The sequence below is a fragment of the Rana temporaria genome, chromosome 1 (genome assembly GCF_905171775.1).
Source record: "Rana temporaria chromosome 1, aRanTem1.1, whole genome shotgun sequence".
Lineage (NCBI taxonomy): Eukaryota > Metazoa > Chordata > Amphibia > Anura > Ranidae > Rana > Rana temporaria.
The window spans coordinates 5,105,984-5,120,413 of NC_053489.1; the positions used below are offsets into that span (position 1 = coordinate 5,105,984).

The 14,430-nt window shown below is 42.8% G+C and overlaps 1 protein-coding gene across 1 annotated transcript in view; it reads left to right on the forward strand.

Moving 5' to 3' along the window:
• The window catches only part of LOC120925120 (extracellular calcium-sensing receptor-like), a 37,977-nt gene extending 24,738 nt beyond the window's left edge, over positions 1-13,239 (forward strand). Inside the window, exons 7-8 of the mRNA XM_040335994.1 lie at positions 2,249-2,476; positions 11,763-13,239. Coding sequence (XP_040191928.1) covers positions 2,249-2,476; positions 11,763-12,767 — 1,233 coding nt within the window. The 3' untranslated portion in view covers positions 12,768-13,239. The remainder of the gene's footprint in view (positions 1-2,248; positions 2,477-11,762) is intronic.
• The last annotated feature ends 1,191 nt before the right edge of the window (positions 13,240-14,430 follow it).

Consider the following 14,430-nt stretch of genomic DNA (forward strand, 5'->3'; position numbering starts at 1 on the left):
TCTTACAGTGTTGTGATGGAAATGGAAGATGGAGGAGCGTAAGGTCTCTAACATCCACCAACTCCATGATGCCATCATGGAGGAGTGGAAGAGCACTCCAGTGGCAACCTGTGAAGCTCTGGGGACCTTCATGCCCATGAGGGTTAAGGCAGTGCTGGAAAATAATGGTGGCCACACAAAATATTGACACTTTGGGCCCAATTTGGACATTTTCACTTAGGGGTGTACTCACTTTTGTTGCCAGCGGTTTCGATATTAATGGCTGTGTGTTGAGTTATTTTGAGGGGACAGAAAATGTACACTGTTATACAAGCTGTACACTCACTACACAATATTGTAGATACAAAGTGTAATTTCTTCAGTGTTGTCACATGAAAAGATAGAAGAAAATATTTACAAAAATGTGAGGGGTGTACTAACTTTTATGAGATACTGTATATGAGCCAGTGTTCATGGAATATAGTATTAATATTAAAGTGCAGCATGCTGAACATGTGTGGGTTATGTCTAAATTGATGGATGTTGGTTTCATAAAGGGACAGAGTCATGTGACTGGACATGTGACATATTAAGCACATTAGATCTAGTGTGTGTCTGGTCTTAATGGTCCCGGAAGGGACAGACAGGGTTAGAGTAGGATTAGCAGTGCATAATGTAACAGCATAATGAGATGGAGTTGTGTGTATATATATATATATATATATATATATATATATATATATATATATATATATATGAGTACCTGTCCTTACATACATATAGGGGAGGTAGATTTTAACCAAAGTTACTTTGTTGGGTGATGAAGGAAGTCAAGTACATTTGATGTAAGAGGGCACAACAGTTTATTTTCATCACATAGGGCACAAAAAGTCCCCTATGTAATGTATTTTTGGTGACAGGTTCTCTTTATTGAGATATGCAGGATCTAAAAGACCCCAATGTCTCCTCTGTGCTTCACTAAATGTTTTACAATGAAGATCGCATTGCAAAACATTATTTTCTGGCTGAGCGAGCCGGGGACACCGAGAGCTTGACCCAGAAGTGATGTCAAAAAAGAAGGGGAGGAGAATGGATGTGTGTCCGCTCTTCTCCTTCCCCTCCAGAAACCAGCATCCGCCATGGAGCTCTCGGTCCTGCAGATGGGCAAGCAGAGCCTGGTAAGCATGGCGGAGCATGGTGGTGCTGGTACCGGGGGTGTGTGAGAGCGATCCGTCGACGGCGGCGCCACCTGAATCCTCTTCCCTGACAGTCAGGAGGCTACCTGTCAGTTTCACACACAATCCCAGCGGCTGCAGACACCGGATTGTGTGCAAAACCTCCCGCTGTCAGGTCTGTATGACAAATGGACCAGGCGGCAAAAGGGTTAAGTGGCTCTTCTCCAGAGTTAAGAATAAAGGGGTAGTGCTGCGCTGTGAATAGGGAGTGGGATAACGTGCAGAGGAAGTGTAGCCAATCCTTATATATGGAAAAAAATGGAAAAATGGAAAATATAGTCTGGCTACTAATCATGAGTAGCAATAATAAAAAATGATACTGGTATACCATACAAATAAATATCATCAAAATAAACGTGCTACAATGCAGCCAAAGCTAGCTGAAGAAATGTGAAATACAGAGTGACAGTGCTGGTGTCATATAGTGAAATAAATAATAACAAACGTACTGATACACAATAAAGTGTACAGCGTGCGAAGCACACCAGTGACTGGAATAAACTAGGTTAAATGTCCATGCAGCAGATAAGTATAAACATAGCAGCAGGCAAAATCCAAAATAAAAGTGCTGGTGTAGATGCCAAAGTGACGTGACAAAAGGGGTTGATTTCCGGTGTTTTCTTCAAAGTGAGTGAGGATGTCCCCTTACCTTACTGCTGTAAGGTAACAGCATAAAAACCCAGGTACACTTTTCTGGTCTTATCCACATAAGGTGTCATCAAAATGGACTGTAATTGGAAAAAAATAGATCCCTCTCGGTAGTCACGTCCAAACCGTGACAGTGACTCGCACCCAGGGAGATGAAAGTGCCAATAGTGCAGTATCGTTTTAAAATTGGGTTTATTCAAACAAAATAATACACTAGGTACTCACATTGTTGTGATAAAAACAGGCATATAAAACAGGGCGTTCGCCAACGTCACCTCCGGTACCTCTTGGTGGACTCTATGTAATACTCTTAAGCGTATTCGTCACTTCTCGTAACTTCTTCAGGAGTAACTTGTTACCTATAATCATTTCTGTCATTGTTTTAGCTGTCCTGCTATGTAAAAGAAGTCCAGTACAAGGATCAGAATGGCAAGGTCATGATTTTTAATGATAAAGGAGAACTGCCCAGCCCAATGGAAATTGCAAATTGGATTACAAGAATTACATATACAAATCTCACTGATTGGATGCTTGTGGGTCACTTTGATGGGTCCCTTTCAGAGGGTCAGCAACTTACACTAGATCCAGAGCTAATAACATGGAAAGGAGACAAGGTGAGTTACACTGGGGAAGCTGATCCACAAATTATACAAGAAACATTCTAGTTTTGTCCCATCTCCAGACAAAACCTAACCCCCTCCCCCCATCCTGTTCATAGACGGCCAACATCTTCCCTGACTCATTCCATGGTGATTAGATGAAGGTGTCAGGTCTAGATGTGTGGATATAAATGCCGGGATATGTTCCCATCACTCATTATACCTGAAGAATTGGATGAACTACAAAACATCTTCTTCATTACAGAACAAGTCCAGCTGAATGTGACTGACTACTATTACCTACCCCCTCCTCATCACACAGACCGGGACATAGACACTCATAGAAGGACCCCGACTCCTGTGCACAGAAGAAGATAAAAGACTTTGGAATGGAATGATCTCCAGTATTATCCATTGCCAGATTTTATCCCGACCTTCTGAATTCATCTGACTGTAAAAAGAAGGAAAAAAAGAGAGTAGTAATTCTCCCGATCAGAAATTTGCAGTTACTGTATATTCATAAAAAAAAGGAGCTACCTGGATTTCTGTATGAGTGACTCCTAAAATATGGTTGATTTTTACATAGAGTTACATAGTAGGTGAGGTTGAAAAAAGACACAAGTTCATGTGTGTGATTTTATGTCAGTATTACATTTTATATCCCTGTATTTTATATATGTTGTGAGCATTCAGGTGATTATCTAATAGCTTTTTGAAATTATCGATGCTCCTCCCCCGCTTAAACCACCCCCTGTGGAAGAAAACTCTACACCCTTACCACTCTAGGATTAAAAAAAAAACTATGCCAGGGATATGCAATTAGCGGACCTCCAACTGTTGCAAAAAGTCCCATCATGCCTCTGCCTCTGGGTGTCATGCTTGTGGCTGTCAGAGTCTTGCTATGCCTCATGGGACTTGTAGTTCTACAACAGCTGGAGGTCGGCTAATTGCATATCCCTGTTCTATGCAGTTTAAGGTTAAACCATTTTTCTTCTAATTTTAGTGAATGGCCGTGTGTGTTATTAAATTTCCTTTTGCGGAGAAGTTTTCTCCCTATTGTGGGGTCACCAGTAGGGATGAGCTTCGAGTCGAACATTGCCTGTTCGGCGAACAGCGAACAATTTTACTCCAACGTAAGAATGCATATAAAAGCAAAGGAGAAAGCCTTCAAAAAATACAAGGCTGAGGGATCATCATCAGCATTCCAACTTTACAAAGAATGCAACAAGAAATGTAAGGGTGCAATCGGGGTGGCTAAGATAGAACATGAAAGGCACATAGCGGAGGAGAGTAAAAAAAAATCCCAATAAATTATTTAAGTATATAAATAATAAGAAAGGGAGGTCAGATAATATTGGTCCCATAAAGAATAATGAAGGGAATTTGGTTACTAAGGATGGAGAGATGGCAAATTTATTCTTCTCCTCAGTCTTCACAGGGGGACTTCAGTAACCAAAACTGCAATGTTTATCCTCATGACACATCACAGGAAGCCCCCTCATGGCTAACAGAGGACAGAATTAGAAATAGTCTTGAAAAATGTAATATTACTAAGTCACCAGGACCCGATGGCTTGCATCCGAGGGTCCTTAAGGAACTCAGTCAAGTAATTGCCAAACCAATGTTCCTATTTTTATGAATAGTCTACTGACTGGAATGGTACCAGCTGATTGGAGAAAAGTCAATGTCGAGGCAATATTTTAAAAAAGAGCCAAAATACATCCCTGGGAATTACAGACCAGTTAGCCTAACATCAATTGAATGCAAGCTCTAGGAGGGGATTAAAAGGGACTATATACAAGATTTTAGTAATGACAACAGTATCATTATTAGTAATCAGCATGGATTCATAAAGAATCGTTCTTGCCAAGCCAATCTATTTACCGTCTATGAGGAGGTGAGCTGCCATCTAGAAAAAGGAAGGCCCGTAGACGTGGTATATCTGCATTTTGCAAAAACATTTGATACAGTTCCCCATAGACATTTACCGTACAAAGTAAGGTCCATTGGCATGGAGAAGTCAGCCCAATTCCCCAGGAACCCAAACCCCTCCTTTCTACACCAGCTCCTCAGCCACGTGTTTGCTTCCCTAATCTCCCTCTGCCTTTCTGGTGTGGCTCGAAGTACCGGTAGTAATTCTGAGAATACTACCTTGGAAGTCCTTTTCCTCAATTTAGCTCCTAAGTTCCTAAAATAGCTATTTAGGACACTCCATCTCCTTCTGACTTTGTCATTGGTGCCAACGTGCACCATGGCAGCTGGGGTTTCCCCACCCCCTCTCAGTAATCGTTGTGTAAGGTCTTTGTGACAGATTGCCCTCTCTATCCTTCTAAGAATTTTCACTTTGGATTTTTAAAGCAGAGTTTATACTGTACTGATAGTTTTATTGTTGTAACCTTTCTAATGAAAGCATTCTGCTAGTACTCCTAGATGTCTATTTCTGTCTTCTGGATCAGAACATATTCTGTGGTATCCATACTAATGAAGGGCCACCTTCTGGAATGGTCCATGTGTTTCCACCAAGGTATACTGTACATGCTGCATCATTGTAAACATCAGAAGCTCGGCTTCCCTACACTATTATATCTGTACTTTTACTCTTGAATAGATCATATAGCTCTATATTATCTCAGGTCCCAAGAGGTCACTGCTCCGAGGAATGTCTTCCGGGGTTCAGAAAATCTGTAAGAGAAGGATATCAACCATGTTGTTATAATTGTGCGCCGTGTTCAGAAGGAGAAATATCAAACCAATCTGGTAAGCTTTATGTTTCATTTAAAGGGGTTGTAAAGCTTTGCTGTATTTTCCTCTTAATGCATCCTATACATTAAGGTGAAACAACACCTTGCAGTCACCGCCCCCCCGAGCCCCCGTTTTACTTACCTGAGCACCGAATCTCTGTTGTCGCGATCCTGTGTTGCTTTCCCCCAGACCTTGTCTGCTCTTCATTGGATGATTGATAGCAGCGCAGCCATTGGCTCCTGATGCTGTCAATTTAATCAATGACACGGCACTCCGGGGGGGAGACTATGGCCGCCGACTGTATCACACATGAGCATGCCCGCAAGGAGACCCCCTCAGGAGAGAGCTTCTCAGAGGGGGTTAGCTCTTTCGGGGAGGAGCCGCAAGAGCCTCTGTGGGACCCCAGAAGAGGACAATCAGGGCCACTCTGTGAAAAATGAACTGCACAGTGGAGGTAGGTATGATATGTGTGTTTGTTTTTTTAAACCCTGAACCTTTAGTGTCCCTTTAAGAATAAATTCTGATATTGAATTAGAAAATGAAAACATTTAAAGTCCTTTAAAGTGATTCTTTACACACTTTACACTTTGCAGGCCGAACATCTCCCTAAATTTGAGAACTGGGGCCCAAAACTGAACTGCATATTCCAGATGAGGTCTTACTAATGATTTGTACAGATGATGTCTCTCTCTCTGGAGTCCATCCCTCTCTTATACAAGAAAGGACTTTGCTCGCCTTTGAAACCGCAGCTTGGCATTGCATGTTATTATTGAGCTTATGATCAACTAAAACCCCCAGATCCTTCTCCACTACGGATCCCCCCAGATCCTTCTCCACTACGGATCCCCCCAGTTGTACTCCTCCTAGTATGTATGATGCATATTCTTAGCCCCCAAGTGCAGAACTTTACATTTATCAACATTAAACCTCATCTGCCACATAGTCGCCCAATCAGACAGAGCACTGAGGTCGGCTTGTAAATTGGAGACATCCTGTAAGGACGTTATTCCCCTGCATAGCTTGGTGTCATCTGCAAAGACAGAAATGTTACTTTTGATCTCAGACCCGATATCATTTATAAAGATATTAAAAAGTAAGGGTCCCAGCACTGAACCTTGGAGTACACCACTGATAACCTTCGACCATTCAGAGTAAGAATCATTAACCACGACTCTCTGAATTCTGTCTTTTAGCCAGTTTTCTATCCGTGTGTGCGGATCTGTATTCAACGCTTTTGCAAAATCCAAGTATACCACGTTCACAGCCACCCCTCTGTCCAAGTATACCATGTCCACAGCCACCCCTCTGTCGAATTATACCACGTTCACCGCCACCCCTCTGTCCAAGTATACCACATCAACTGCCACCCCTCTGTCCAAGTATACCATGTCCACTGCCACCCCTCTGTCCAAGTATACCACGTCCACCGCCACCCCTCTGTCCAAGTATACCACGTCCACCACCACCCCTCTGTCCAAGTATACCACATCCACTGCCACCCCTCTGTCCAAGTATACCACGTCCACTGCCACCCCTCTGTCCAAGTATACCACGTCCACCGCCACCCCTCTGTCCAAGGTTTTACTTACTTCTCCATAAAAAGACATCAGGTTTGTCTGACAACTTCTGTCGTTCATGGATCCATGTTGTCTGTTGCTTAAATAGTTTTTCTTCCAGCAAGAACTCATCTATGTGTCTTTTATTTATCTCTCCAGTATCTTCCCAACTATAGAAGTTAAACTAACAGGTCTATAGTTACTTGGTAAAAACTTTGTTCCCTTTTTAGATATGGGAACCACATTGGCCCTGCGCCAATCCAGTGGTACTATTCCCGTCATTAATGAGTCCCTTATAATTAGATACAATGGCTTTGGAATTACAGAGCTCAATTCTTTTAGGATCCGTGGGTGGATGCCAGTAGGCCCAGGTGTTTTATCCACCTTTATTCTGTCTAAATATTTCTGGACCATATCACTTTTGAGCCATTGTGAATAATTTGGGGTTGTGTCACTCCCACCCCCATTATGGACATGAGCTCCCCCATGCTCCTTTCTATACACAGAGCTGAAGAAAGCATTTAATAAATTAGCCTTCTCTTTGTCCCCAATCACCCACTCTAAATTATTTTGTAAAGGTCCTACATGCTCAGACCTGACATTTTTACTATTAATATATTTGAATAATTTTTTGGGGTTTGTCCTACTATCTTTTGCAATCTGTCATTCGTTTTGAGTTTTTGCATCCTTGATTTCCTTTTTACATATTCTGTTATATTTTTTATTTTTATGTTTTTTTAAAAAGCTCTTTTCTTATTATTTATAGCTTTTTTAACTTTGGCCGTGAGCCACATAGATTTTATTTTTAGCCTTTTAAACTTATTGCCCATGGGAATATACTTTGCAGTGAGTTCATAAACGGTCTTTTTGAAGAATTCCCATTTATTTTCTGTGTTTATCGATGCCAATATTCTCTCCCAGTCTAAGACTTGGAAAGCAGCCCTCATCCTTGGAAAATTTGCTTTCTTAAAATTAAGTGTTTTTATCTTTCCCGTATGTGGTTTTTGCTTACAGCAAACATCCAATGAAATCATGTTATGATAACCAGGTGTTCCTTTATCTGAACATTAGTAATAAGATCTGCATGGTTTGAGATTACCAGGTGCAACAGAGCATCATTCCTACAAAAAACAGTGGGTTGATATGGCGCACTCTAGGTATAGCTGTCTAAAAAGAACAATAAAATATATAAATGGAAAGTGGAAAGTGGATGGGCAGGAAGGGAGTTAAAATCACAATGAGTCCATATATGGTAAATAGTCCATGTAAGGAGGTGTAAAGGAAAGTTGCTGAGTTAGTAGATGGCTGCCAGTCCAAAAAGCTAGAAGAGGCTCTAAGAACAAACAAGAAGAAAGAGAGTGGCACCCTCTAAGTGCAGCATATTTAAAACATCTTTAATATGAAGGGATTAAAAACACTCACATATGAGTAGAGATAATCAGGCATGTCAAGGGTTAAACATGTTTCATCCGCTTTAGTCCTGGTGAAGTGTGTACATCACGGGCTGATGGTGGAGATTTGGGTCCTGTAGCAGTCCTGTCTGCACTGAATGTGTACAGCGCTGGCTGGCGGCTGGGACGGTGATCGTGGAGGTTCCGTGATGTAATGATGTCATCACTTCCGGGATTCAGGCTGGTGGGCGGCGCTTCGCAATCGGAACAGAGTCTACCAGCCATAAACAAGCTCCAACAATAATGAACCCTGTCCTGTCCTGTCCTGCCAGCAGAGTTATCCAGTGCACCATGAAAGAAAGGTAATGTCCCTGTCCATGCCTGCTGCCCGCCCTGTCCAATGAGGCCAAGACATGGCCTTCCACATGCCGGTACATAGCCGGAATGGACTTTGGTGAAAAGAAATGGCGTTTGGGAACCTGCCACTGATTCACAAATTCACGAAAGGGGGCAGAGTCTACCAGCTGAAAAGGCAGCAGTTGCAGTGCTAGCAATTTGGCCAAGCTAGCATTCAGACGCTAAGCATGTGGATGGCTGGGACCAAATTTCTTTTGACGGTTTGGCAACTGGGGTAGGGAAATTTGCCTGCTAAAATCAGATGGTGGTGTACCACTAGAAGATTGGCCGCAAGTACTTGGGACACCTATTGCTATATCTTCATTCCTCTCACTGCAGTTTTCTGAGACGACTGGACGTATGGTGGGGTTGGCGATCCCAGATGAGGAGCAAGGAGAAGTCCGCCTTGTTCTTTGATGTGGGTCTTTCAAGTGCTGTTGCCAATGGACTGCATGGGAGGTCATCATATGTCTGGTCAAGCATGTGGTGCCCAAAAGGCTGCTGTTTTGGCCACGCTTGATCTGCTTAAGACATAGCTTGCAAACAGCAACGGTGCGATCTGCTGCACACATCTCAAAAAAGGCCCACACCAAAGAACTTTTCAAAATCAGCAGGGAGTCAGCAGCACCCTGTACCTGCTTAGCTCTGCAGTGTGATGCAATAGGTTGGCTGCCCCCTGGAGGGCATCCTGCCTCGTTGGAGATGTGCCTCCTCCTTCTCCTCTCTTCTATCAGACACCCAAGTAGAGACAGCGACCTCATCATCCCCTCCCTGCTCATCACTGGAGCAAACTTGACAGTATGCTGCGAGAGAGAGAGAGAGAGAGAGAGAGAGAGACTTGTAAAGCGCAACACATGCAAACTGAATCACCTCTGGGCGCTGTGTCCATTTCATGGGTAAGGAACCCCTTGACCTCAGAAGAGATGGGTTTTAATCTTTCTCCTGAAGTCCAAGTGGTCTGACTCCAGTCGGATGGTGGTTGGTAGTGCATTCCACAAGCGAGGTCCCTGGACTGCAAATCTTCGCTGCAACTGGGGGAACATGACTGCCAGGTTCAGGTCCTTCATGGACGCCCCCTCTCTCTCGAAACCTTCAAATTTCTGCGCATCCTCCAGCAACATGTACCCGACACTGCAGTCGAATAGTTCGGGGACTCCTCCGTGCCTGATGGTGGGGCAACAGAAGTAGTGACTTTGGACAAGGAGCCGGTGGAATAGGCCGCTTTGGCATCTGCATTGGAAGGCAAACTACTCTGAGACTGGTGAGAGAGGATGAGGAGGATGAGGACGGCTTTGTTATCCACTCCACAAACTCTTCTGCAAGTAACACGGCCAGCAGCAGAAAAATAGGACAAGTGTGCCCCATGGCCACTTGCAGAGGATGTACCATGTCCACGACCAGCACTGTTGACTGTAGACACAGAGCCTGCTTGCCCTCTTTTAGTGGCCTGTGAGTGTCTGCCTCTCCTTGGTGGCCTTCCAGACATGATGTAATTTTTTTTTGCAACACCACACTACACTGTATTAGATACTGTGTACACCACCAGAAAAGTGCACTACAGCTGCACTGTATTGTGTACACCACCAGAAAAGTAGTAGAAAAAGTACACCAGGAATGCACTGCAGTCAGATATAGGCTACACTGGATGCAGAGTATATATATATATATATATATATATATATATATATATATATATATTAGACTGGCTGTATATACGTACTGTATATGAAATACACTGCAGCTAACTGAAATAACCTACCGCTTAATCTAAATCACACTCTCTCCGTCCACACCAACAACACACTACACAGGGCCACCGTGCAGGCAGCATTACATAGTGTGGGGCATGGACTTAGTCCCCCTGAGCCATGATTATGGCTCTCTTAGCAGAGGGCACTGGGATTGGCCAAAGCATGCAGGTCATGGCGCGTGCTTTGGCTAATCATCATGCAGCAATGCACTGCGATCTCTCAGTGCATTATGGGGTGTTCCACGGCGCTAGAATTTGCCGTGAAGTCCCCATAATGTTCGTTTTTCGGCAAACCGATGTTCGAATCAAACTTATGTTCGACCCGAACCTCAAAATCATCCCTAGTAATGCCCCCGGATTCTCAACCAGGCGGGTTGAGGGTTTCCATGGAGCCGTGTCGGTCAGAGGAAACGGGCTTTTCAGTTTCCTCAGACTTTGGTAAAGTCTGTTTTGGGACCTGAAGCCTGGAGATTCCAAAATCATCCGGGTGGGGTAAAATATCTATTCCTGGGTCCAGATTTTGTGAACAGCCAGCACACTAATTGGTCAGGTGGGTGCTGGGCTTTTAGTAGTGACCTGACTATGGTTCGGGGCTCCATCTGGCATACAGAGGAGGGCTCTGTCCCGGAGTACAGATGGAAGCCAGAGCAAACCAGAGCCGAAGTGTTGTATGTATAAGTCTCAGGGCTGAATGTCTATTTCTTTGCAAGAGTGAAATGCTGAAAATCCCTGTGAGGTAAACGTGTTGTTTTTTTTGTTTGTTTTTTTGGAACTCTGAACTTTCTTTTAATAAAATTGAGCAAGAAAAGTGATTGGAAGAGTTTTTTGGGCAACCATCCTACATATCCCACATCAAAAGATCACAGCCTTTTTGACCCCAGACTGTGAAGCTGAGGGTCCATTATTTTTGTTGAGTTTGGTCACCAAAGGGGGAGTGTGGCACCTCACACTTTGCAAGTTTGGAGCACCGTTGCAATTTATTCAATTACTATATGAGCACCAAGCACTTTACAGATTTGTGTATATTATTTTTGTTGTATTTTGATTGTGTATGGCACAAGTATATTGATTTATATGGCATCAACCACTATGAATTGTATATAATAATACATACTGCAAACGCTGTTATATATATATTTTCTAAAAGTGTGTGATAGATTACTATAATTAATTATATTTCCCTTTAAGTCTTGTACACACGGGCTGAATATCGGGTGACATTTGTCCAATATGTAAGGCAGCCAACCCAACAGAAGCTGGCTGCCGATCTACCCCCGATCAGCGCTCTCAGTCAATAGATGAGAGTGCTGACCGGAGTGTTCTGGCAGGGGGCCATCCCCCTGTCAGAACACCAAAGCTCAGTGGGGGAGATCACTGTACTAACATTATTTTGGAGCTCTCCAGTTTTTTTGTTAAACCGAGCCGGTTGAATGGAAAAAAAATGTCAGTGTTAGGCTTAAATCTCCCCCAATGCACTAAGGGAAATACTATTGCTAGTTGTGAGACAGCACAAGACAATTCATTTCCTCAGAAGTTCTGACCCCGATGCTCATTATGTTTGTATTGTTCTTCCTGCAGACAGTGAAAACTGCATGAGATGTCCTGATGATGAATGGCCAAATGAGAGGAAGGATCGGTGTGTTCCAAGAGTGGTGGAATTTCTCTCCTACACTGATGATCCCATTGTTGGAGTATTTTCAGCTGTCTCCATCCTCTGTTGTCTTCTGACTGGTTTAATATTGGTGATATTTATACATTACCAGGACACTCCCATTGTTAAAGCCAATAACCGGGACCTGAGCTATCTTCTCCTGGTCTCCATCATGCTGAGCTTCCTCTGTGTCTTCTTGTTCCTCGGCCATCCAGTAGATGTGACCTGCATGCTGCGTGTCACCTCTTTTGGTGTCATCTTCTCAGTTGCCGTCTCTTCTCTACTTGCCAAAAGTATCATGGTGTGTATTGCTTTTAAAGCCACCAAACCTGGGAGCCCCTGGAGGAAATGGATGGGAGCCAAACTGTCCAATTCTATCATTTGTATCTTCTCACTGGTTCAACTCATAATCTGTGTCACTTGGTTGTCTATTTCTCCCCCCTTCCAGGATCATGACACTCACTCTTATCAGGGGAAGATCATCATTCAGTGTAATGAGGGTTCAGTGATCGGCTTCTACTCTGTCCTGGGATATATGGGGCTTCTGGCAGCTGTGAGCTTCATTATCGCTTTTTTAGCCAGGACATTACCGGACAGTTTTAATGAGGCCAAGTACATCACCTTCAGCATGCTGGTGTTCTGCAGTGTCTGGATTGCCATGATCCCGGCCTATCTGAGCACCAGAGGGAAATACATGGTGGCTGTGGAGGTTTTTGCTATAATGGCCTCAAGTTCTGGACTTCTTGGCTGTATATTTTTCCCAAAATGTTACATAATTCTGTTCAGACCTGACCAGAATACAAAAGCAGCTATCCACTAAAATGTATGGAGGAAAACTGGGTTACCAGTAGTTATAACATTATCTCTATTATTGTTAATTTTAGTATTTTGCTAGAGAATTGAGAATGAACATTGTTATATATGAACATTTAATACTTACCTCTCTGATGGATGGTGAGTTTAATTTCTGCTCTGGACACCGCTGGGATCAAACACTTTGGGTTGGTTGGAAACCTTGTCCCCTGCGGGGTGTAGTGGTTCCTCCCACCAGCTGTTACATCATTACAGAACAATATAGTCACTCAGTGAGGAGGAACCACAGTGACCAGAGGAGGACAAAGTATCCAAATCGTCCTAAAGTGTCAGATACCAGAGACACCATCACTCTTCAAGAGAGGGAAGACTTCACTCACCACCTTCCCCGAAGATAAATATTAAACATGTTCTTTTATAAGCTGATTGTGATGTATTTTTAGTGTCAGGGCCACTTTATTATATTGTATGTAGATGTATCCGGATATATTAATAAATACATTTTGTTGGTGTATTCAAAAATTATTTTTAATATTAGTTAAAGTTGATGACAACATGTTCTCAGTAATTCACATGTTAAGAGATAAGTTAAGTACATTTTAAAGCATATTAACTTTCTTGGACCTAATAAACAAAAAAATATGCTTGTATATATTTCTTTGTATATATTTCTTTGTAAACTTCTACCACAAGGGAGTATTTGTCTTCCCCATACAATGCTGCAGAGACAACACTCCTACCCCACACCTCGCCAGATCCTGAGATGAAAACCTCCAAAGCTAAAAACAGGTTCCAGGTGCTCATTGATCAATCATAGGATTTATTCTGAAGAAGACATTAAACATTAGAATTACGTTGGCTTAATATGTTTTGAAATGAATGTTCTTACCCATAAGGGCCCCAATCCTTTCCTATACAGTTGTATTCAAAATTATTCAACCCCCACTGAAAATTATTGTTTTGCCAAGTTTGACATTGATTTTGATCATCCTGTCATCCTGCTTACAATTAAATCAAAGAGGCACGTGTAGGTCAGACAAATATAACATAACATTTATAATGAAATAACCACAAATGTCTTTTCTGTGCTTACATCATTATCAGTTTTATTCAACCCCCAATTGACATTCAATCTTAGTACTTAGTACAACATCCTTTTACAGTTATAACAGCTTTTAAACTTGAAGTATAGCTTGACACAAGTGTCTTGCAGCGATCTACGGGTATCTTCGCCCATTCGTCATGGGCAAAAGCCTCCAGTTCAGTCACATTCTTAGGCTTGCGCACTGCAACTGCTTTCTTTAAGTCCCACCAGAGGTTCTCAATCGGATTTAAGTCTGGTGACTGCGATGGCCACTCCAAAATGTTCCAGCCTTTAATCTGCAACCATGCTCTAGTGGACTTGGAGGTATTCTTGGGATCATTGTCCTGTTGAAAGGTCCAACGTCTCCCAAGCCTCAGGTTTGTGACGGACTGCATCACATTGTCATCCACTATCTCCTGGTACTGAAGAGAATTCATGGTACCTTGCACACACTGAAGCTTCCCTGTACCTGCAGAAGCAAAACAGCCCCAAAGCATGATTGACCCCCCGCCATGCTTCACAGTAGGCAAGGTGTTCTTTTCATCATAGGCCTTGTTCTTCCTCCTCCAAACATAGCGTTGATCCA